The following is a 26,269-nucleotide window of genomic DNA, read 5'->3' on the forward strand; positions in this document are numbered from 1 at the left end:
TACTTAAACAGCATATATACATTTGTGGCCATGAGTCGCTTTAATGATGAAGAATCTCTAAAACTGGCCAGAATGCATTTAGCAGTATGATGAATAACATTATGATGAATCTTGTTTCCACTTCAGCTGCTTGTGTCTGTTTTATACTCTCAGCTTCTGAGTGTTTGATTTATACTGGGAAAAAAAGTACATTCATTTTTTAAATAATAAAGTAGGGTTTACTAAATATCTGAAAAGCAATTGAGTAGCACTAAAATGTTCATTCAACTTCAACATAGTAAATAAATTCTATGATTTATCAAAAATCTCCTTAAAAGAGGCTATTATTGTAACAAACAGAAGACATTTAACAACATCACAACATTTTATAAAAATTCATTTTGAATTTTTTTTTTGTCTATGTACAAAGTGGGTACAATTCTAGAAAAGATTCTTTACTTGCTCTAAAAAAATAATAAAAAAAATAAGTCCATAAATAAGTCCATAAATAAGTCCTGATAAAAAGCTCTGTCTCATTACATTGAAGTTTGGGCCGTCCAAAACAATATGTTTTACAGAGAGTTGGTACTGAAGTATTGACACTGTGTACTACTTCACTCCACACAATAAATGCGCATAAATCAGTCTATGATATATGCTGATTCTTGATGGGGTTTTTTTTCTTCCCATAATTTATTTTAAAAATCAAAATGCAGAATGTCTGATCAGTGGGAAGAGAGTATTGTTAGTGAAAATAATCTATTATCATCATCAAATAAACACTTTTGGTCACTTATGAAGTGCATTATTCTACTTTTTGGTAAACTATGGCCTTTCCCTCACCTTGTATTTATACTTGGTTGTGTCTTGATTTAAAAGGACAGACACATATTTACCCAAACACAGAATTCATTTAAGATAATTTCATAAACAGAAGAGAAGAATATGAAACAGCCTTCTGAAATCATTGAATCTGATAAAAGACTGCTTGATATTCCAGTACGAATGAGATTGGTAATATCTTAATATCAGAACAGAAACTAGATTAGGAAAGTAAGTGTGAGAGCTCACCTCATTATCATCATCGTCATGCAGCCGGACACAATGAACCATGTTTAGATGTGTTGAACTGTTTTATAGTGCTGATAGAAACCTTTCTGCTCTGTGGACACAAATAGTGACAATATTGATGGCCTCTCAAACACTGCTCTTACGTCTCATTTCTCTCTCTCTCAATCTCACCTTGTCTTTGTTTTTCCTCTAGATTTTTCAGCTCATAGATTGAAGTGTGTCTCATCATCATTTTGGTGGACATTTAAACTCTGCTCTGATATTCTCCTCCATTTCCTTGATCACTCTCTCAATCTCCTCTTGTAGTTCTCTCTGCATTACTATACGTCTCATTTCCATACGTCTAATTATCATACGTCTAATTTGCACATGTCTCATTTTCACATGTCTCGTTTGCACATGTCTCATTTCCATAGGCATCATTTCCTCCATCTCCTCTATCATTTCCTCCATCTCCTCTATCATTTCCTCCATAAGTCTCATTTCCTCCATCTCCTCTATCATTTCCTCCATACGTCTCATTTCAGTACGTCTCATCATATGGCCCCATATAGGTCCCATTTCCTCCATACGTCTCATTTCCTCCATACGTCTCATTTCCTCCATACGTCTCATTTCCTCCATACGTCTCATTTCAGTACGTCTCATCATATGGCCCCATATAGGTCCCATTTCCTCCATCTCCTCTCTCATTTCCTCCATCTCCTCTCTCATTTCCTCCATCTCCTCGCTCATTTCCTGCATACATCTTATTTCAGTACGTCTGATCATATGGCCCCATATAGGTCCCATTTTCTCCATCTCCCCTCTCATTTCCTCCATACATTTCATTTCCTCCATACGTCTCATTTTCTCCATACGTCTTATTTCAGTACGTCTCATCATATGGCGCCATAAAGGTCCCATTTCCTCGATCTCCTGTCTCATTCCCACAATATCCTCTCTCATTTTCTCCATCTCTCTCATCCTTCTCTCAAACCTCTCCTGTCGTTCCAGATGTTTTTGTATCCTGTCTTCCATGCTCAGTCTTAATGTTGTAAGTCTTTCTTGTAAAAATCTTGGTGGACCTTCAAACTCTGCTCTGACTCTCTCCTCTGTCTCCTTTCTCACTCTCTCAATCTCCTCTTGTTGTGTTTTCTCCTCTTCCTCGCTTAGTGTCATTGCTTTAAGTCTTTCTTGTAAAAGTCTTGGTGTACCTTCAAACTCTGCTCTGACTCTCTCCTCGGTCTCCTTTCTCACTCTCTCAATCTCCTCTTTGTGTCTTTTCTCTGCTTCCTCTCTCAGTCTCATTAATTTAAATCTTTCTAGTAAAAATCTTGGTGGACCTTCAAACTCTTCTCTGATTCTCCTCTCTGTCTCTTTTATCACTCTCTCAATCTCCTCTCGTCTTTGTTCTTGTTTTCGAACCATTCCCCTATAACGGTCGAAATCAAAATCAAAATACCCCCGACATTCTCTGTCCAGTCCCCTTTCTCTCTCAAACTTCTCTGATTGTTGCCTCTCTTCTTCTCTCACTCTCATTGCTTTAAGTCTTTCTTGTAAAAATCTTGGTGGACCTTCAAACTCTGCTCTGATTCTCTCCTTTGTATATTTTATTTGTGTATCTTCTTGTCTTAGTTTCTTCTCTTGATGTTTTTTCTCTTCTTCCTCTCGTCTGAATCTCTCAGCATCTTCATACATCTGATGACTGTAGTGTCCTCCTCCATTCTGCTCTACCATTGTGTCAATCTTCTTCAGTAGATCATTCACCTGATCTCCGTTATTCTCATCTGTATTGTTGAAGATGTGAAATCTGCCTCCACACTGATCAACTACATCTCTTAATCTACTGTTCCTCTCAATGAGTTTCTCTACAGACTTTCCTTCTATCAGATCTCCATGAGTGAAGAGAATGATGGAGTATTTTAACACTTCTTTACCAAACAACATCTCAATCTGCTGAAGAATCTGCTGTTCCTGTTCAGTGAATCTGTCATCTGCTCTGAGAAGAATGAGAAAAGCGTGCGGTCCAGGTCTGTCTTTATAAACACTTCTCGCTATCGCTGTCATTAACTCTTCAGGATTCATGTGTGTGTGAAATATTCCAGGAGTATCAACTACAGTCACAGATCTGCCTGAAACAGTGCCGTCAGAAATTGAATATCCACAGGTTACTGATTTTGCACTCATGGATACACATGTACTAAGTGCCAGTATTGTGTTTCTAGCTGCAGTCTTCCCAACACCACTTCTACCCAGAAGAACAATCCGTCTATCGGTAGAAGGGACTCCGGATGAACCTGCAAAATAAACAAAAGCAAAGATATACAGAAGAACAAAGATATAAATCATACAAACAGTGCATTATGTTTTTCAGGGAAGTCTAACTCTATTTGGGTATAGAAATGGAATAATCAAATGTGAAATAACAACAGTCTTCACTGCATTAATTATAATTAATAGATTTATTATGATTTAATGACTTTCTTTTTGTCTTTTATTATTTAAATAACATAAATGACAGACGGCTGCAGGTTTATTCGGCTGATGTCACTGTAGGAGTTGCACAGATCCATATAATGACAATTATATTCTTATATGTTTAAGTTCCCTTAAAGGGGTCATCTAATGCAGTGGTTCTCAAAGTGGGGTCCGCGGACCCCTGGTGGTCCGTGAGCTAAAGCCAGGGGGTCCGCGAAATAATTTATAACAACCTAACGTTTTTTCCGTGCTATGAGTCATGTTTTCTTTATCATCTAAAAACATGCTATTTATTCTTAAGTAACTTATATAATGCATTTAACATAAAACAATACAAAGTAGACACTTAAAGTTTTCTATAGATAGATAATCTATATCTGTGCGTCAAGTAGATTATTCGCTGCTGTTGATTTGCGGGACGTGCGCCAGAAAGGAGACAGAGAGACGGCATGAACCCGCATATAAATGTGTCTTTTTAAAAGGCATGACATTTTGTAGTCATTTATAATGTAGCCTATACACAAATAAAAAATGGACACTTTACCGTTTCGGATGATGCACTCTTGTCTTATCTATGACCATAAATAAGAGTATTCCTGTTTCTACTGCTGAGGAAAAATTCCCATTTAATTGCGCGCCGGCGTCTCGCGTGCGCGCACAATAGTCAGTTCTAGCACTGCCACTGTAGATTTGACATTAGAAGTCTGATCATTATTAAAATAAAAGTGCATAGTGACAGGGCCGTACCCACAACTGAGGTTGCAAGGATGCACATCGCGATGATACTGACCTTCTCGTCTGAGGTGCTTCAGCAGACTAACAACGCAGCTCAATGTCAAAATGTTTGAGACGGAGTGAACTCAAAGTTCCCCGCACGACGTTTCAGTCAACGCTCATAAAGTGCGAGATAAGATGTAGGCATAAATTAACATAAACTAAACAGCTATTTTAGATAAAAGTTTTAAAAAACGACTGAAACAATCAGTTTGCAAAGTATTAATCAAGCTCAACTTTAACAAAGGAAAAAGCAGGTCAAGAGAAACATACTGTGCCCATGAGATTAACATTATGGATTCATATATTTAATTACAGAAGCTCAAATTAACAACGCACGCACCTATTAAACATAATGCCATTATCATTGTAGCCTATTTATAGGCTTATGGGCTTTATTTGTGTGCAGAATAGGCCTAATCATTGAAACATTATCTTTTAAGGCCATTCCTGATTGGAATATGTGATTGTGTTTCGTGACATCTTGACAAAAAAAAATGTATGCCACTGCCCACTGACACTGCTTCTAAATCTATAGTTATCCAATTGTGGGGCCTTAAAACACCTTAAAATGCACATGTGTAGATCAAGAACATCAAAAATTCCTAAGTGAGGGATCCTAAGTGATTCCTAGCAAGATCACTTTCGTTATCTCAGTAGGCTATTTAGAAATTCCTGCATAGTACCCTGGGTGGAGACCATTCATTTTGTGCAAAAATATTTCATTAGCCGCTCACACATTAACTTTGTGCTCAATAACGGTTATAAATATGAGGGGGGTCCTTGGAAATTTTTTTTCCCCTGAAAGGGGTCCCTGGCACCAAAATGTTTGAGAACCCCTGATCTAATGCATTTTCATGTTTTCCTTTTACTTTAGTGTGTTATGTTGCGGTTTGTGCATGTATAAGATCTGTGAAGCTACAAGGCGCAAAGTCTCCCGCAAAAAGATGTATTCTATCTAAAAGAGAAGGCAGATCCAGACCGAGCTAAAACGCCTTGATCGAATCCTCCGTCACTTCTTTGGAAGAATTTGTATAATGAAATTTTCAGAACGAAAGACTTCTATGCATTTATATATTTATATATTTTGAACAATAAAACATGTTAATGTATTTTATTACACCCAGTACACAAAACAATTATCTTTGAAAATAGCATCAAATGTCCCCTTTACGTATACTTTCTGAGATTTGAATTAACACTTTTGTGTGCGTCCGTTCAAACACAAAAATAAGAGAACTGAAAATATTCATGTTCTGTCTGCGAGGATCTCTGCACAGGAAACAGGGTGCGAGATCCAGTTCTCTTTCAAGTCTTTTCATTTGAATGCTTTAAGTTGGCTTGAATATTTAAACTGATTGGACTTGAAAACACGTGCAAATGATCCGCGAATCACAAGCGTTCTGAACCTGATCTATGATCCCTATACTTCACATCACACATGTGGCGATGTGACCATCACGGATGCATACATCACAATATTAAAGGGATAGTTCACTATGAAATTAATGTTTGGTATGTTTTATCTTACCTCAAGGGCATCTAAGATGTAGGTGTCTTTGTTTCCACAGTATTTTCAATTTTGATATTTTTAGGTCAAACCGTTCTTGTCTGTCAGTCATATAATGGAGGTCTATGGTCACAAACCTCAAAGAGCATGCACAGAGAAGTCCAAATTAAACATGATTTAATGACTCGTAAATGTAAGTACACATTGATGGCCTAAGACACGAAACGAGCGGTTTGTGTGAGAAAACGAACAGTATTTACATAGTTTTTACCTCGTGTAATCACAGTGACGTCCAAGTGATCTGAATCAGTTGTGCAATGTCCAACTGAACCGAACTGAATCAGTTCAATGTTACGCCGGAAACGATCGCTTGCGTGTGACGTCACTCAATATTTACACTGAGATTTCTGAAGTTTTACCTTTTACTAAACATATTTAGATATCCCGAAATCATCTTCCATTGCGGTTTCCCGTATATCTAAATATGTTTAGTGAAAGGTAAAACTTCCGAAATCTCTGTATAAACAAAGAGTGACGTAGGCGCGCAAGCGATCACTTCCAGCGCATGCACAGACCGAAGCGCCCGTGCCGTCAGATCATTTTGTCATGGCTATGATTACAAGAGGTAAAAACGATATAAATACTGTCCGTTTTCACACAAACCGCTCGTTTCGTGTCTTAGGCCATCAATATGTACTTACATTTACGAGTCATTAAATCATGTTTAATTTTGACAAGAACGGTTTGACCTAAAAATAGACAAGAACAGTTTGACCTAAAAATGTCAAAATTGAAAATACAGTGGAAACAAAGACACCTACATCTTGGATGCCCTTGAGGTAAGATAAAACATATCAAACATTAATTTCAAAGTGAAATATCCCTTTAATGCTAAAATGTTATATCCTGCAGCCCTAAGTTCACCTATTGCTTATTCAAGAAGACAATGGTGAAATGCAGAGATCAAACTAGCTGCATTACAATTGCCAGACATAGAAAATGTATAAAGCATTGTACGGAGACCCAGAAGGGACATACAATTACCCAACGATAACTCCGTAACAAATGCAAAAGCATGGAAACATTTTTCCGCCACCATGTCCCTTCAGATGCTCCGTAGAATGAGTCACATCCCTACGGATGATATTAAACCCGGCAACTGCTGACTATGAAAGAAACTACATTGTGTCAGTAAGATCTGTGTATTAAAGAGTTCAAATATCAAACTTTCTAGCAGATCTCCACGAGTGAGGAGAACGATGGAGTATTTTAACAGTGGCCCAGTTAATCTGGAGCGAGTAATGCCTTCTTGACTCTCCACTCGAGTCAGCTTTGGTTTTGCTCCTTTTTCTGAATAAAAAGAAATAGAATAAATTGAATAGCATTTCCAACACTCAGTGTGAAAAACATTTCAGCTTTTTACAGATGCATTACATACTATAACAATAAATGTCTTAAGTACTTCACAGTTCACAGACTTTGTAATATGTTTTAGCAATATATATGTAACATTTATAATGTGTTTAGAACTTTTTTGTAGAATTGCCTTTACAGGGACTTTAATTATCTTTATTATTGCTTTGGAAGCTAAAACTCATGATTATGGTAATGGACGTGTCATTTCCGACTAGGGCTGAACGATTAATTGCATTTGCGATAAACTCGCGATATGATGAAACGCGATTTCGTAATTGCAAGAGCTGCGATTACACTGGTCACGTGACACGCGAGAGAAAAGCAGTCTGCAAGATAAAGCATCAACTTGCCACGCTACGCGGTCAGGCGTTCAGAAAAGAACAGTTTATTTTTATGTATGTGATATTGTGTTATTTATTCTCTCGTCAACAATCCTGGATCGATTCAGAGAATTTCAGAATCGAGTCTGAGCTTATAGTTTTTAAACACAGATGCGTGATGACGCTGCGCGACGTGCGCGTGCTTTAGAAACGAACCGGGTTCTGAATCTGCTTGCTTCTATTTTCTCGCTCTCTCTCTTCCTCACTCACACACACGACACCGCTCGAACCTTACAAAACATAGTAGCTAACGTTATTTCATAAAGTTCGGGATTGAACCGAATTACAAGGACATTCGCGGGCTTCATTGAACAGGTTTTGCCGCTTTGCTTGATGTTATAACGTTACTCTCTTGCAGTGCACGTTCTCTCCCGCGGGAATTTTCTTTACAAATGCTTCACAGAGGCATTATTTGTGTCTTTTGGAATGCAGTTGGCTTTTATATTAAAATCATGAAAATCACTGAGAAGGCTGCTTTCATTTTAAAATACTAACGCGCGCTTTGTGAAGAGCGCTCGTGCATGCGGCTGTGAGTGACTCATGTTGCATTGGTAAATGTACTTGCATGTCAAAATGCTTTTATGACGCGAAATTAATGTAAACACGGTCAGTTATATCTTAAACCAACAGGACAAACCACATTTACAATTTGAAAAGAGATATTCATTAGTGTGAATGCAGCATATCGTATTTAAACTGAAGGGAAATCACTCCAGCTCTTGAATGAAAAACATTCAGACAGCCTACTTTTAAATACTGAGACCACTCTTTCTTTATTGCTTGTAATGTTTTTTTTTTGTTTCTCTTTATTTACTAGCTTTTATATTTTGAAGCTATATTATTTTATATAGCCTATTTAAAATTCTTAACATGTAATTGGTTTAATTAAATGTTTTTTTTGAAGTATGTGTTTTTACACATGTAATTAAATACATATTTTAAGAGTTATTAAGATTAATTAATAAGAAAAAAAGTAGATCGGATCATGAGCTATCTAAAGATTCCCATCCCTACTGTACAATGATTTATTGCTTGTCTTTGTCGACTAATACAGAAGGTAAATAACTTTTTTTTTTAAATCGCATATTAAATCGCAATCGCAATATTGGTTAAAAAAAAAATCGCAATTAGATTATTTTCCAAAATCGTTCAGCCCTATTTCCGACACACGCTTGAGGTGTTCGGCCAATCACAATGCAATGGGTCAGCTGGCCAATCAGAGCAACCTAAGCTTTTCAGAAGGAAAGACTTCTACGCATTTATATATTTTGAACAATAAAACATGTTAATGTATTTTATTACACCCTGTACACAAAACAATTATCTTTGAAAATAGCATCAAATGACCCCTTTAAGACATAGCAACTGTCTGTACGAGTATACTTTCTGAGATTTGAATTAACACTTTTGTGTGCGTCCGTTCAAACACAAAAATAAGAGAACTGAAAATATTCATGTTCTGTCTGCGAGGATCTCTGCACAGGAAACAGGGTGCGAGATCCAGTTCTCTTTCAAGTCTTTTCATTTGAATGCTTTAAGTTGGCTTGAATATTTAAACTGATTGGACTTGAAAACACGTGCAAATGATCCGCGAATCACAAGCGTTCTGAACCTGATCTATGATCCCTATACTTCACATCACACATGTGGCGATGTGACCATCACGGATGCACACATTATGATATTGATGCTAAAATGTTATATCCTGCAGCCCTAAAGTCACCTATTGCTTATTCAAGACGACAATGATGAAATGCAGAGATCAAACTAGCTGCTAGGGCTGTATTCAACCAAAGAAATCCTTAGTCAACCTAAGTCTTGTCCTGTGCAACGATTAGTCGACTAAAAAAAACAAAACAAAACAAAAAAGTGATGTTTTGATTAAACATTTTTTAAACACTTGTCATTGAGCATTTATAAAACAACAACGAAAAAACATTACAAATAAATAAAACTATAATAATAATACAATTCTTTGAAAATTAAGTGATTTTTTAACTGCAAAGAGTGAAGAGCTCTGTCCTCCTAGGTCTATAGTAACAGTCCCAATCGCGCACCTGACCACACCACACACTGCAAAAAATAACTACTATCTGCCACATAATGAAAAATCCCAACAAAAGCTCTCGTTTATACAGGCTTTATATTCTTCTTTACTTTCAAAGCTATGGGTTAACTTTCGGCCTGATGATCAAGGCGTTTTAAACAACACACAAAAAACCCAAATAGCCTAAAAACAATCCTAATAATAGGCTGTAGGACCGCGTATAGGTTTATTTTCGTTTTGTTGCATTATTTAGGCTATTTTCAAATGCGTCAAGTGTACAAATAAAAACGAAAACATTAAGAAAACACAATCTATTGAGTCAGCATGATATAGCCGTTAAAAGGCTGCTCACGTCTTTGCGCGCTCAAGTTCGATTTCAAATGTAGGCGCGCGACTTGCGCGCTCATAATGGCAACGCGATCGCCTCCTCCACAGTCTTGTCGTCTTTGTTTTAAAATGCAGCCAGACAAAAGATTTATATTTCCTGGACATGTTGTCGACTAAAGCCAAAACAAGCAGCGTTCTAACTGAATGAATACAGCATCCCTTACAGAGCGCGAGCAGCAGCGCAGCCAGCCACAGGTGCGGTTCCCGAGTGTATTATGTGTGTGCGCTAAACTGTGGCGCAGTTACAGAAATAGCCTAAATTAAAGCATTTTAAAGTTGGGGACAAAACATAGGCTAATTATATTTAGAGAAAAAGCAGGAGAAAAAAATAGCCATAATAAACCAATCTGTGATGAGTAAAACATAATACAGAGTAGGGCTGGGCGATAAAACGATAACGATAATTATCGCGATATAATCTTTCTCGATAAAACGATATCAAGAGGTCGATAAATGTTCGATAATGTTTATGCGTCAAAAGCGGAACGAAACTCATTTAAACCGCGCGCGCCACACGGAGCATTTATCACTCGGGTCAAAGTCCAAACGGCAGCGCACTGTGCGCAGCGCGAGCTCACGGAGACACGCCTCTGATCGTTTTGCTCACGAGATCCAGTGAGAAGCACTTGAGTTCAGCGAAGAACACAAATGTCAAGTTTAAACCAGTTTAAAGGCAGATGAAACACCGCTGACAAAAAGGAGAAACACTGCGTGCAACGATACAGTCAGAATCTGGATTGATACTGAATCTATTTAGCCTACCATGGATTTACTGTAAGGTTAGCCTGGTAATATTAACTGCACCATGAAATGTGGGATATACATATTGAATTGTATAACTAACATTATTAATGTAGACAATGTATTCTCAAACAGTCAGAATATTACTTTTTACCACATAAAAATGTGGTTGGTACATAAAAAAAAACACAAAAACAAAAAAACAAACAGATGTTAGTGTTTTTGTTAATGAACAAAAATTTAAAGAGTAGTTTAAAAACACATTTAACACTCTGGTTTATACAACTTTCACTTAGTAGCAAAAATCTGCCTTTAAACTTGAAAAAAATAAATATTTGACATATCATGATAATTATCGATATCGACTGATATAAAAAAAAATATCGTGATAATTTTTTTTTGGCCATATCGCCCAGCCCTAATACAGAGATCTCTCTCTGTAACTCTGTCTTGCTGTGACGCTGCATTTGAATCTCTAAAGACAGTCAGTGAGAGCAGACTTTCACAATTTGTCTCAATTATGTATAAGGGGGATGGTAAGTTTCATCGATTCGCATCGGTGCATCGGCATAAAAGCTAACGATACGATGCGTCGATTTAAATAAGTGTGCATCGAATACATAGAAGTTGGCATTTGTATCGTTTGCGATGCATCATTTCTAACATCTGCATTGGTAAAACACGATTAATTCATGTATAATTATTAGTAGATGCGATATACTTTTATTATCGAGAAAGTGACCAATCATTTGTGACCAATATTTTATTATGTAACTGCTGCGTTCATGCCGAACACAAAGAGAGCGTCTGTAGCGAGTGATTTCCATGTTAAGTCAATGTAAAGATGCGTTGACGCGGGTCTGGAGGTCCTGTGGCGCGAGACACGATTTCACCTCATTGGCATCATATTTTCTCCATTGCATCGTATTACATTGAATCGCAAAACGTTGAATAGAATCGAAATCGGATTGCACCACATCATATGAGTAGTGAATCATATGCATCGCATCTGTAGCTGCTTATATGTATCTTTAAGGCATAAAAAAAAAAAAAAAAGTTTGGTTCCGGTTGTTTGTCAGTTGAGGTCATGGGTCGGTAGGAGATTTTTATTTTTTTTCCCTCAGAGGCAGTAAGAAACATTGGAAAGATACTAGGCTACTTATAAACATAACACTAAACCGCCAATAGGTGGCGGCAGACGGCCGTAATAATGAGCGAGTCATTGATTCATTAATTCAGACGATTCGTTTAAACTGTTGATTCGTTCAAGAATGAGACAGATGTTAATGGTCATTGAATCTTTGACTCAACCGATTCGTTTAAACGGCTGAATCATTCAGTAATGAAAACAGTGAGTGTTCCTGTGAGATTCGCTGTGGTTCTGCTGTGATTTTTGTTTGGAGCTATTTTCGCTGCTGAAACAGAACAAAAACAGCCAATATTGCATATATTTTTGTTATTATTTTGAGAATGCAAGACACACACAGACACATGCCTATCTTCATAATTCTATAAAAAGTTTAGTTTTTTTAATTTGACACAAATACTACATTTAACGTGCACTGCAATGCAACAGTAAAAGTACAAAGTTTCAATCCTGCTCAACTCCATTTCTTTATTTATGATTGATTAGTATTGTATTGCATATAATCTGTGCTGGTCAATTAGTCTAAAATAATAATAAAAAAAACCTAGATACCAGTGTAAAAACAAAAACAGGCATGTTATTTATTTTAAATTGGCTACTAAATTGATTATTCCAATATCCAAATATGATATTAAATCCTACAGGGAAAAGGGCTTATATTTGTGCTTTCTTTGCATTTGAACATTAGGCTACACATTATAAACAGGACATGCATTAGCTGAATAAACTTTAACCAATCCAAATATATTCATAGAAAACAGTTAACAATGAACAGACAGGAGTCCTGTCACATGACCACCAATAATATAATTGTTCAAATAAGACAAATCCGACATAATGAGGGCTGTTAACAGTGAAGCGTCCGTCGCATAACGAATTGTAAAAACAAGAATAGACAAGACAAAAAGCTTTGACATTTTGCCAAAGAAAACACAAGCAAGAACTTTGCCTGTCAATTTTTATTTTATAAATATCTTCTCTCTCTGTGTGTGTGCGCGAGTCTGTGTTTGTGAGAGCTCGCGCAGCACAACGGTCGTTTTTAATCCATTAGTACGCCAACTAACGTTAACTCTAGTTTTCATACAAAATAAATACGTAACATAATTCGGTACTTTGGTTATTAACATAATAACGTAACACATGCAGATGCAGACTATGTTTCTCAACACTGAAAATGAAAAAAATAAACGCCTGTTTCTCCAGATTCGCACTTTACGTTATCAGTCATCCACAAATCACGGCACTTTCATAATCACTAAGACATAGCGATTTCAAATTTATTTAGATTTATTGTTCAACATTACTTGAGCATTTTTTAATTTGCATGGCTGAATGTCTTCCTCTTATCTGAGTTACCATGAACGAATTACGGAGTATTTTTTAAATAATCCTTGCGATCCCGTCCCGTGTGATAACCAATCAATTTTAAATGAACTCAAATACAATATATCAACTTTCCACATCCACCCCAGCCCGTTTACCTTCAGGAGAAGTCCCGACTACTGTAGGCCTACTGTCCTCGCTTAAATCAGTCAGACCCGGGGCGCGTGCGAGTGGAAGCGGGATCGAGCGGGATTCTTTATTGGTGTCGATTTTCAGTCTCTTTTTAATTATAGGACGTACGCATCTGTCAATCATCTCCGCTTGCAATTTGGGGAATGAACCCAGCGCTATGATAGGTCGAACTCTTCTTCTCTTGCTGCTGCTTGATTTGAGGACTGCGCGTGCAAATAGGCATCACCAGGTTTATGCGTAGTTTAGAGTGACAAATCGTACCAGCGTACATTGAGGTCAAAATGCGTGCCCACTACGCAAAATGCGTACATGTTGGCAGGTATGCGAATGAGTCACATCCCTACGGATGATATTAAACCCGGCAACTGCTGACTATGAAAGAAACTACATTGTGTCAGTAAGATCTGTGTATTAAAGAGTTCAAATATCAAACTTTCTAGCAGATCTCCACGAGTGAGGAGAACGATGGAGTATTTTAACAATACCTTCATCACAACTTAACATCTTCAGTTCCGCTATCCTCGTCATCTGAGACGGAGGCCTCACCCTGACCACAGGCATCGGATGCCACGGCCTAGTTGATCTGCGAAAAATGCCTATAAAAATAGAAAAATAGAATAAATTGAATAGCATTTCCAACACTCAGTGTGAAAAACATTTCAGCTTTTTACAGATGCATTACATACTATAACAATACATGTGTTATTCTAGTCACATCTGTAAAGACAGTAGATTAAACACTAGCGTTTGGGGAAAAAAGTGTGCAGAATATTTATCATGTCATGCAGGAGAAAAAAAATAGCCATAATAAACCAATCTGTGATGAGTAAAACATAATACAGAGTAGGGCTGGGCGATAAAACGATAACGATAATTATCGCGATATAATCTTTCTCGATAAAACGATATCAAGAGGTCGATAAATGTTCGATAATGTTTATGCGTCAAAAAAGCGGAACGAAACTCATTTAAACCGCGCGCGCCACACGGAGCATTTATCCGCTCTGCTCAACCGGCAGTGCATTGAGCGAACGCGAGCTCACGCAGACGCGCCTCTGATCGTTTTGCTCACGAGATCCAGTGAGAAGCACTTGAGTTCAGCGAAGAAAAACAAATGTCAAGTTTAAACCAGTTTAAAGGCAGATGAAACACCGCTGACAAAAAGGAGAAACACTGCGTGCAACGATACAGTCAGAATCTGGATTGATACTGAATCTATTTAGCCTACCATGGATTTACTGTAAGGTTAGCCTGGTAATATTAACTGCACCATGAAATGTGGGATATACATATTGAATTGTATAACTAACATTATTAATGCAGACAATGTATTCTCAAACAGTCAGAATATTACTTTTTACCACATAAAAATGTGGTTGGTACATAAAAAAAAACACAAAAACAAAAAAACAAACAGATGTTAGTGTTTTTGTTAATGAACAAAAATTTAAAGAGTAGTTTAAAAACACATTTAACACTCTGGTTTATACAACTTTCACTTAGTAGCAAAAATCTGCCTTTAAACTTGAAAAAAATAAATATTTGACATATCATGATAATTATCGATATCGACTGATATAAAAAAAAATATCGTGATAATTTTTTTTGGCCATATCGCCCAGCCCTAATACAGAGATCTCTCTCTGTAACTCTGTCTTGCTGTGACGCTGCATTTGAATCTCTAAAGACAGTCAGTGAGAGCAGACTTTCACAATTTGTCTCAATTATGTATAAGGGGGATGGTAAGTTTCATCGATTCGCATCGGTGCATCGGCATAAAAGCTAACGATACGATGCGTCGATTTAAATAAGTGTGCATCGGATACAAGTTGGCATTTGTATCGCTTGCGATGCATCATTTCTAACATCTGCATTGGTAAAACACGATTAATTCATATATAATTATTAGTAGATCCGATATACTTTTATTATCGAGAAAGTGACCAATCATTTGTGACCAATATTTTATTATGTAACTGCTGCGTTCATGCCGAACACAAAGAGAGCGTCTGTAGCGAGTGATTTTAACGGATTGCACCACATCATATGAGTAGTGAATCATATGCATCGCATCTGTAGCTGCTTATTTGTATCTTTAAGGCATAAAAAAAAAAAAAAAAAGTTTGGTTCCGGTTGTTTGTCAGTTGAGGTCATGGGTCGGTAGGAGATTTTTATTTTTTTTCCCTCAGAGGCAGTAAGAAACATTGGAAAGATACTAGGCTACTTATAAACATAACACTAAACCGCCAATAGGTGGCGGCAGACGGCCGTAATAATGAGTGAGTCATTGATTCATTAATTCAGACGATTCGTTTAAACTGTTGATTCGTTCAAGAATGAGACAGATGTTAATGGTCATTGAATCTTTGACTCAACCGATTCGTTTAAACGGCTGAATCATTCAGTAATGAAAACAGTGAGTGTTCCTGTGAGATTCGTTGTGGTTCTGCTGTGATTTTTGTTTGGAGCTATTTTCGCTGCTGAAACAGAACAAAAACAGCCAATATTGCATCTAAAATGTAAGTGACTAAAATTTGATTGTTTATTGAACTGTTGTAGGAAATCAATGTCACATTTTCAATCGTGATGGTATTCAGGAAAAATAATTGAGGCTGCTTAACACATTTGTTAAAATATAGAAACTACACATTTAGATGTTTTATAGGCACTAGTGATGTGTCGTTCATGAACGATTCGTTCATTTTGAACGAATCTTTAATATGACTCGGGACTATCGAGTTGTCTCAGGGAGTGATTCGTTCATGTTGTGTGACCCGCGCATGCGCATTGCGCAACATATGGATTCTGAATCTGTACTGGAAACAGAAATGATTAGTTCATCTCTCGAGTTCGGGTTCGGCGAGTCCGAGTCTTTCGTTCTTCCTGTCAGTCCCATAGAGTCTATGCTGTCAGTACCGGAAAGAGAAATGATTAGTTCATCTCTCGAGTTCGGGTTCGGCGGGTCCGAGTCTTTCGTTCTTCCTGTCAGTCCCATAGAGTCTATGCTGTCAGTACTAGGGTTGTGCCGATAGACGATAGTATCGTGTATCGACGATAGTCTGACATATCGCCGATGGCAGATGCCTTTGACGATATCAATACGATAATTGGCTCGTTTTACCATAATGTATTAAATTATTATTATTAGGCCTATTATTATTATTATAAAGCTAGTATTGTTATTAAATGAATATTAGGAACTACAATTAATTTGCCTTGCCTAAATTTACAACGTACATCACCTCATAACAATTGCAACAACACACGCACTAATGAGGACTCCTCTAAGAGAATGTTTTTAAAACAGACTAAAAAACATCCCACATCAAAATTCAATCGCAAGGTGATCCATTCACAAATTATCAAGTGTGCTCGTTTTAACAGACGCAAAATTCAATTTCCTACAGATCCAAGATGAAAACGGCATCGTTGTTCTTCAGTATTTGTTTCTGCAACACATTAACAAAACGTTTAATGACACTAACACTAAAACAATACAATTACTAAATAGTATTAATAATAATATCACTAAAATAGTATTATAGTTACCGTTATCATCGTCGTCTCTGAGGGAACGCGGCGTTAATGCAGATGCCGAAAGCAGTCCGTTTTTACTTTCACTTTCAGAGATTGAGCGCGTTTACATGCGACGACTTCCTTACCTGATTATGTTGAATAAACTTGACAATGCATGTGGTCATGTAAACGTTTCCTTTATCAGAGTCAAGTCATAAGTATAAGTATAAACCGATCGACTCAGCTAGACGTTTGGCCCTTGCTCTTGTTTCTATCGGCATTTAAAACACATTAACCCGCGTAATTCGTGCTTACTGAAGTGCGCATATGAAGTGCGCAGAGAGCGCACTGGTAGGGGGGCACATATCGCAAACTCCGACTCTTTCTGACCCAAGAAATTATTAAAACGTGTTTTCATCTCGTGCAGAAATAGGCCCTAGTCAAAATGCTGCATGTAATGACATGAGGATAGGCTAATGTGTCCGTAAATTTCCCGTTGACAAACAAAAGGATTAGGATCTCTTTTTTTTTACCTCACTATACCAGGAAATAACCTGATCCTATTAATAAACACTCCACCTTTGCTAGCAAAATAGAAAAAAGATTCTCGTATATAAAACGAAGTAGGCTAATAAAACAAGCAAATTAATGAGTAGGCTAAATAATCAATTTAATAATCAAATAAATTAGCCCCGCCCCCTTACGATAATATCGTGTATCGCCGATCTCACAGGCTGACGATAGGACGATATGAAAATGGAGCATATCGCCCAACACTAGTCAGTACCGGAAAGAGAAATGATTAGTTCATCTCTCGAGTTCGGGTTCGGCGGGTCCGAGTCTTTCGTTCTTCCTGTCAGTCCCATTGAGTCTATGCTGTCAGTACCGGAAAGAGGAATGATTAGTTCATCTCTCGAGTTCGGGTTCGGCGGGTCCGAGTCTTTCGTTCTTCCTGTCAGTCCCATTGAGTCTATGCTGTCAGTACCGGAAAGAGGAATGATTAGTTCATTTGAGCCTTCGGGTTTGAGTCCTTCGTTCTTTAGTCACGTGAATTGTCACCGTATTGAATAGCCAAATTCACAAACTTTTTACAAACTAATTCACAAACCTTTTACAAACAAGCACGTAGATGTATAATATAATAGTAGTTATAGTAATTAATTAATAGTAATTACAATAATAGTAGTAATTAATGTACAATATATAATGAAACACACCACAGATGCATATAGAAAAGAGACGGACAGGGACAATAATAAGGAATAATGAATAATGGAACCTTTGTTTATAGTGTTTATTGAACATATTTTGTATTTTAATGCCTATAAACCACAATATACATTTAGACGCAGTCAATAATACGAATCTAATGTTGTATTTGATGCGAGACCCGTCCCGTGGCCACGTGAGAAAAGAACGACGGACTCAAACCCGAAGACTCAAATGAACTAATCATTTCTCTTTCCGGTACTGAAAGCATAGACTCTATGGGACTGACAGGAAGAACGAAAGACTCGGACCCGCCGAACCCAAACTCGAGAGATGAACTAATCATTTCTCTTTCCGGTACTGAAAGCATAGACTCTATGGGACTGACAGGAAGAACGAAAGACTCGGACTCGCCGAACCCGAACTCGAGAGATGAACTAATCATTTCTGTTTCCAGCAAACAGCAGATCAGAGTCAGACACTGACGAGTCGACAGCTAACGTCTCGAGACATGAGAGGAGGACAACAAACCTGATAAATATGAAGTTGCAAAGCAAAGAACGTCTCGGATCAGGAGGTGAGGTGAACTATAACAGGGTCAGACTGCAATAGCCTGAACTTGAGACCCAGCAACTAATTAATAGCTACAGATATTTCAGTTGCATTTGTTTTTGGCTGCATTACCCTATTATGTTATTTTTACAAATGTAATTAAGATTTTCGTAAGTACTAGATGTTTTGGGATATTTAACATGACATTTTAATTATATAATTATGAAATTACCGAAATGAACGAAATGACTCGATAAAAGATTCGTTCATTTTACTGAACGAGACTCAAAGATCCGAATCAGTAAAATGATCCGAACTTCCCATCACTAATAGGCACTATGTTGTTAACTGAGTGTGTGTGCGTGCTGCGCTCATATGTGCAGATTTCTCCACGAGAGGCGGCGCGAGCGTCAACAGCGCAACCTCACCGTCAGTAGGCTAATACATCCACAATCGATCCCAACTCACAATAAATTTAATAAAATCAGAATCATTCTCTCGGTTTAGTGATTCCCTAGTTATTATTTTTTGTTTGTTGTTGATGTTCTAATCAGGCTACTTGTCCGTTCGGGCGAGTAAATTTCTCTTTTACTTGTCCTTCAAAATTCCAATTGTCCCGAACAAGCGGAACGGGCTCTGGAGATACGAAGAGCGGCAGGTTAAGAGTGTTTTTTTGGATTGCATAAAATAATAAAAGAAACGAAAAAATACATGGCGAAAGAAGTGGTAGACAGCAGAAGAGGATGATTTTTAATGAAACTTGGGAGGCGGATGGAGGTTACACTTTAACATATCATGTGGTGTGTGCGTGCCTAATGCATGCAAAAGACTTATATATGTATTATAGTTGACGAACGATGTGTGAAATAGTTCGCCTCAAAGTTTTTTTTTTTAAATTCGTGTATTTATTTAATTTTTATTATTTCTTCCCCAAGCTCATAAAATAAATTTGGGTCACACATAATTGGACAGGGTCGGTCGGAAACCGGAACCAAACACTTTTTTTTTTTATGCCTAATGTATCGTTCATTGGGTATGCATCGAGATCCGTATCGCATCGGCCTCAGCTATGGAGATGCAAATCCCTACAGTATAATATCTTGTATAAGAACGACTCACCTTTTGTGTCAGGGTATGTTGAATATATTTTTGTAAGCAGCTCTTGAACTTGTCCCTTTGGCTTGTTGTTGAACACATGATATCTCTGATCATATTTCTGAACGAGTCTCTTCAGTGGTTCAGTCTCATTAACAAATTCATCAATTGACTTGTTTTCTTCCTCCAGTTCGTCTCCTCTGGTGAAGAGAATCCAGGTTTTCTTCAAGCGCTCTTCTCCTAACAGCTTCTCAATCTTCTCCACAGCTTCTCTCTCTTTATCAGTGAATCTGTCGACTTTGATGACCAGCAGAAACACAGTAGGACCTGATTCACATCTCTGAAGAACATTTACATTTATCATCTGCTGAATCTGCTCTTCTTTGAGCTTTGTGTTGAATAATCCTGGTGTGTCATAAACAGTGACCCGTCGTCCACCAACAGTTCCAGATTCAACAGTGACAACTTGTGTGACTGAAGTTGGGCTTTTCTTTGATTGAAAAGCTTCTCGTCCCAGTATTGTGTTTCCTGATGCACTCTTCCCAGCTCCTATTTTTCCAAGTAACACCAAATTCAGACCTTCAATCCTTTCCGCCATTTTCAAGGTGTGGCCTAAACCTAAAACGTGCTGCAAGACAAAATGACCACACATTTATCAAAAATCTCAGACATTTCCTTTAGTACATGTAGTACATGAGAATGCTTCTGTGAGGACCTACTGGCTCGGAGACGTTGACATTATGATCTAAAAAGTTCTTATAATTCCCACAAGTTGACCCGTTGCATGGAGTTTGATTGACAGGGGATTGACCAATCATATTCCACCATTTTGTCCGACAAAGCCATCAGGAGCGTTAATAGATTAACGTTGGTGGATGTGGGGTGGTAAAACAAATTTTTTCGAAGGCTTGATTGTGTTTGTGGGGTGCAGTGTAACGTATTAATGCTTTGTTTTTAAAAAAATAAAAATCATTATTTTTAATATATTTTACCTTTATTCTACACTGCTTTGTCCCTCCTTGTGAAAACGGTCTGATGGTTTCCAGATTCTATGAAGCCAGTCCCTCAAAAATACGCAATGGGCTCAGATTGGTTCAGATTGTGATTCGCTCAGATCTCTCGAAATGGCTCTGGATTCGCTAACCGCCTGGTGCAGGTTTTTCGGAAATGTCACGCCCCTTACCTTTTACCGGTAGTTTGTATATTATAAACAATGGCATCAATAAAACCATACCAATTTAAGCCTGAATCGAACCCAGAGAATGTTATTGAAGACGACTGAGCAGAACCTGTTCAAGAACGGCTGTTAAAGGTGCTGTATGCGATTTTTAGCGACCTCTAGCGGTGATGTTTCAGAATGCAACAGGAGCGCTCGTGCTCTGCTCAATCTCAAGAGCGAGCAGTCATTCACTACCAGCCACACGGAGACTTTCAACGCAATGGCGAAATTATCACACATGCTGGAAACTAATAGGGCTGGGTAAAATATCGATTCATCAATGCATTGCAATTTTTTGCTTCTCAATTCAATATCGATTCATCAAATCCTATGAATCGATTCAGCCATCCAGGCCAGTGGCGGCGCTGTGGGCTACACTCTAGTGAGAGCGTTCAGCGTTGTACAAGTCGCGCTTTAGCCCTTAGCAAAACAGCGCGATGACGGACAGCAGCTGCACTCCGTTCAAGCCTGATTCAAGACTGCACCGCCAACATTAAAAGCCGACGTTTGGGCTCATTTTGGATTCCACTGTAAGCCGGGAACTATGGAAGCTTGTTTCCGCCACAGAATGGAAAATAATTGCGACTTTTTATCTCACAATTCTGACTTTTTTTCTCACAATTGGGAGTTTACCTCTCGCAATTCTGACTTTATTTCTCAGAATTGCAAGATATAAAGTCAGAATTGCGTGATATAAAGTCGCAATTGGGTGTTATAAAGTCAGAAATGCATGATATAAAGTCAGAATTGCGTGATATAAAGTCAGAAATGCATGATGTAAAGTCAGAATTGCATGATATAAAGTCAGAATTGCATGATATAAAGTCAGAAATGCATGATATAAAGTCTATGAGATATAAACTTCTGAGAGGGAAAAAGGTTAGTATTTTTTCCCCCTTAGAATTGGCCTGATAACTCGCAATTGCTGTTAAGTATGATCAGCTATTAAGTCTTATTGTTTACAAAATTATAATTAGAATATAATATTGCACTTTTTTGAGTATGCACATTTTGTGCTTCTGTTTACATTTCTTTTATAGCTTGAATGTATAGGAAGAAAGAAATCTACTTTCTACTACTTAGTTACTTGCACTTTAGAGGTGTTGTTAAAGCACTGTACAGTGCTTGTCACAGTTGTGTTTGAATTCAACACATACAATATTGTGCATTTTTATTCTGCTGAATAAACCATGACAGGAAACAAACATGCTGGGGTCAATTTGTTCTTTAACATTGGTAAAACTGTGCACATTACTTAAAAATATACTCAGGCACTTAATTACTTGTGTATTTACTTATTATTGAATCGATATCGAAGCTAATAAGTCAATATTGAATCGAAATCGAAGCCTCAAGAATTGAAATCGAATCGAATTGTGAAATACCTAACAATACCCAGCCCTAGAAACTAATGTAAACTCCCACTGCAGGTACAATAATAGCCTACTTTTATTAGCTTGACGTAATGCTCTGTGCTCGTACCATGATCATAATGTTACAATAAACTGCATTTAGCCGACATGTGATGATAGCATAAGCCATTTCTCTAACTATTCGTGTATCTTTCACAATCAGCAATGTCAACAAAGGTGAATGTATAATATGATAACGAAAACGGTTAGTGAACTAAACTGAACAGTTTCAGTGTATTAGTAAGATCGTAGGAAGTAACAATACTGCACTGAACGTGTCTGGAAATGTGTATAAACAATATGGTAGTGGGATGACGACGTTAGTCAGTACGTTAGATCTAGTAAATAAAATAAGTTACATACTAAATGTTATACTAATGTTATCCTGGAACATTATTTTGTATTCATGTAGTTTATCTATTTCACTTGAGGTTATTATGTTGATCCGCGTTTTCGTCCGGAGTCGATCAGATTCACGTTTTGCCTGACGAGCTTGGGCAGATAAAATTTGTTTTTTCTTTATATTTATGTGGAGTTTGTGTAGGAGTCTGTGTTGTGCTGGAGACAGGACGTTTTGGGGGGTTATCAGACTCCATGTCGTCAGCTGAAGTGCTGTTGATCGCATGATAGACTGTAGGATAGAGAGGCTCGGGACTCGGGAGCTCGCATGCACGTCACATCTGATGGATTTCTCAGGAAATCCGACCCGGAGACCTCGCATATAAATAAGAATATTGGCCTTCAGAGGTAATGGCAAAACCCGAAAAATGGATCGTTGCAATGTGTGATTACAACCCCTTCACACACAGGCAATAAAAAAAGGATTCATTTTATAAAAATAGTTACATATAGAACCTTTGAACGAAGTTTGGTTTTTGTTGTTGTCATACTTTTTAGATGCGCTGTTATGACTGACTGTATGGCACCGTTTTTAAAATGATTGTCAAATATCTGTCGCCAGAACTAATAACTATTAATTATCAAAACGAACACTAAACATTGGCTTTACTACAGTAGCCAAATCAAACACAGAATCATGTTTAGCATACCTGTCGATAAACGTATACATAAATGCTCTAACATTAATCAAAGAATAATTTACACTAATTTCAAGTTTGCTGTTGAGATTTTTAAAAACGTTTGTTTTGCGGCAACATCACTCTAGCCTACTATGCCACAACAACTCTTATCCAAAGCAATATAAAATGGACTCGCCCACTTTATTACTGATAAATACTAATCTTTATTTATTAGTATTCTTGGAGGGGTTTATGCAAATATTGGGGTTAGTGACGTCAGCAACCCTGAAGGAATGTCGTGTTTTAAAAGCAAATATCTCTATAAAAGATATTTTATAATAATATTTTATTATTTTATAGATATTTTAAAATATCTATAAAAGCATACATCTATAAACTTTGAGCGTTGTAACTTTGCAGATGTTGTTTATGTTTAAACCGCAAAACTACAAACTAGCTAAAGTTAGAAAAGTGAAATTGTGTTTTACCACCCTTTTAAAAAAGTGTGCACCGATGATGTCTTTCCGTGGTAAAGAAACAAAATGTCTTCTGATATTAATTAATGTTTATATCATGCTATAAATAAACTAGAAGAAAGAGATGATCGGTTTACGAGCAACTTTAACTGAGGCTACACAGTGATCTGCGACTAGGGATGCACCGAATGTTTGGCAACTGAAATTATCGGCCGAATAAATTTTACCGAACAATGACGTTTTTTATGATGCGATCAAATAGTAACCAGTGTAGAGTGAGAGGCGCTCGCTTTCTAAATGCAGCAAACATGCCCCTTTGAAAAGATAACAAAAGAGATAAGCTCACCTGATGCAGACGACGTTATGTTGCAGCACTAAAGCTTAAAGGGATAGTTCACTTTGAAATTAATTTTTGATATGTTTTAGCTTACCTCAAGGGCATCCAAGATGTAGGTGTCTTTGTTTCCACAGTTTATGATGCAGTTTTTATTGCTCGAATTTTGACATTTAAGTTAGGCCATTTAGAAAATATGGCTGAGTTTGTTAAATCTTAAGTATTTATTTTATTTTTTAAGATTTACAATAACAGATGGTCGTGATGCATACTTTACATTTACAGTGTATTGTGTGCAAACACATTACAATAAGCTGGTTGATTTATATCCGAGAAAAGAAATAAAAGTAAAAGTAAAATGGAAGTAAAGGTGCCGTTCAGGAGAGAACATTTAGACTAAGGATTTAAATCGTTTTTAATCTGTAATCGCCAAACAAAAACAGAGTTGTCCGTGGTAAGGTTTAATAATGTTTTGTGGGTGTATGGGATGGCCTAGATGAGTGTGAGATTTCCAGGCCTGAAATTAGGCCTATGTCACAGCCCGCCTTTCAATTCATGCTTTCAATGATATATTAGCGGTTTCTCTCTGACCCAGCTTTGTCCGATTTTCTCAGCCAGCTAACATGCTGTGTCGCAAAAGTTTATTTGCACGACGATCAGACAGGTATAATGACCTATCCAAAATAAAATAAGCGTCCCAAAGCCTTCGTCGAACATATCAGCAAATTTTGAGGATGTCTTAAAACTTTCCACGCAGGGAGAGAGAGAAAGAAAGGACGCAAATGTGATTACCTCGAAACATGTCGGAGAACCAAAAGCGAATGAGTGATTTAGTGTCAAAGCTGAACGTTAAAAGATACCGCTCGATTAGGGAACAACTACGCGCTTAAAACTACAGCAAATGTGTTAACGTCCAGTAATGTACACAAGTTAACATAAGAGTTGGGTTAAAAATATTGTTTACACTTACCTAACGTAAAAGATTACTTCGAGATTAGTTTCAGTTTTGAAGTGAACGTCTATTTGTAACCAGCATTTCATTATCAGAAAAACTGACGAGGTGCAGCAATGGTTACTTCATGGTTTCTTCTTCTTCTTCTTCTTCTTTGTACCGTTTAATGGCGGGTGGCAAGTTGCAACCAGCATTATGGTGCATTACCGCCACCTGGAGTGTGGGCCACAGCTTTCCTTCCTTTGAAAGAACAAAACAACAAAATACCACTACTATTCATAATTATATAAAAAAACAAACAAACAAAAAAACAAACTATACATATTTTGTCCCAACTATGAAATTTAAAATAATCTATGTACAATATACAAAAAATGCAATTTATGCGTAAAAAAAAAAAAAACATTTGTCCTGGGACTAAATATAAATAGACTTTTTTTTTTTCCAAAAATATTAAGATTTTTTTCTTCAAAAATATTATTGAAAATAAAAAAAAGTCTCTAAGACCCACTTAAGTGCCATTTTCTCTTGTCCCACCTTCTAGATGACCAAATTGAATGTTAAATACAACTGTTAAAATACATTTTAAATATCCTTTTTTTTTGTATTATTTTGTTTATATATTCCTCTTTTTATTGTTAAACCAATTTTTGAAATGATAGAAATGTTTCAAATAATACAAATGTTGCAATAAAGTTATATCCCACAACATACAAGCAACCTTGTTACCGAATCATATTTAGCCTGGCAGAAGAAGAAAAATGATTCACATGGTTCACAGGAAATGACACCACTAAGCAGTTTGCTGCCAGAATGGGTAAAAGAAAGGTATGTTTTCTTTTTGATATTTCATATTATTATACAACTTTTAGCATTGATTGAATGTGTCACTCTAACCAATGCAACCCTGTTACTCTTATTATCAGAATAAGACAAATTAATTTAAAGGTTTTCTTCTTCTTTTTACATAAGTAAGTTTGTCCTAAAAATGTCAGTAAGAGCTAGCTAAATAGCTAGCTTTTATTCATTTTATGCATTAATTTGCAACCCTGTTACTT

General features: G+C 37.1%; 1 protein-coding gene across 1 annotated transcript; it reads right to left on the bottom strand.

Moving 5' to 3' along the window:
• Positions 1 to 1,278: 1,278 nt before the first annotated feature.
• Positions 1,279 to 25,364, bottom strand: LOC148981906 (uncharacterized). The gene is made up of 4 exons (XM_089129016.1): positions 25,230 to 25,364; positions 19,824 to 20,427; positions 13,913 to 14,023; positions 1,279 to 3,329 (listed from the first exon to the last, which is right to left on the bottom strand). Exons 2-4 carry the CDS (start codon positions 20,395 to 20,397, stop codon positions 1,279 to 1,281), a joined length of 2,736 nt encoding a protein of 911 aa, XP_088985142.1. The 5' UTR covers positions 20,398 to 20,427; positions 25,230 to 25,364.
• Positions 25,365 to 26,269: the final 905 nt, after the last annotated feature.

The sequence above is a fragment of the Pimephales promelas genome, chromosome 3 (assembly GCF_988280905.1).
Source record: "Pimephales promelas chromosome 3, fPimPro1.hap1.1, whole genome shotgun sequence".
Lineage (NCBI taxonomy): Eukaryota > Metazoa > Chordata > Actinopteri > Cypriniformes > Leuciscidae > Pimephales > Pimephales promelas.

What these genes read in the sequence shown, in the direction of transcription:
- LOC148981906 (XM_089129016.1), bottom strand. Translation starts at nt 20,397, where the DNA reads ATGGCGGAAAGGATTGAAGGTCTGAATTTGGTGTTACTTGGAAAAATA. An exon ending in AACATACCCTGACACAAAAG is followed by an intron (nt 14,024 to 19,823) that starts GTGAGTCGTTCT and finishes CTATTTTTATAG; the next exon opens with GCATTTTTCGCAGATCAACT. An exon ending in GATGTTAAGTTGTGATGAAG is followed by an intron (nt 3,330 to 13,912) that starts GTATTGTTAAAA and finishes TTTATTTTGCAG; the next exon opens with GTTCATCCGGAGTCCCTTCT.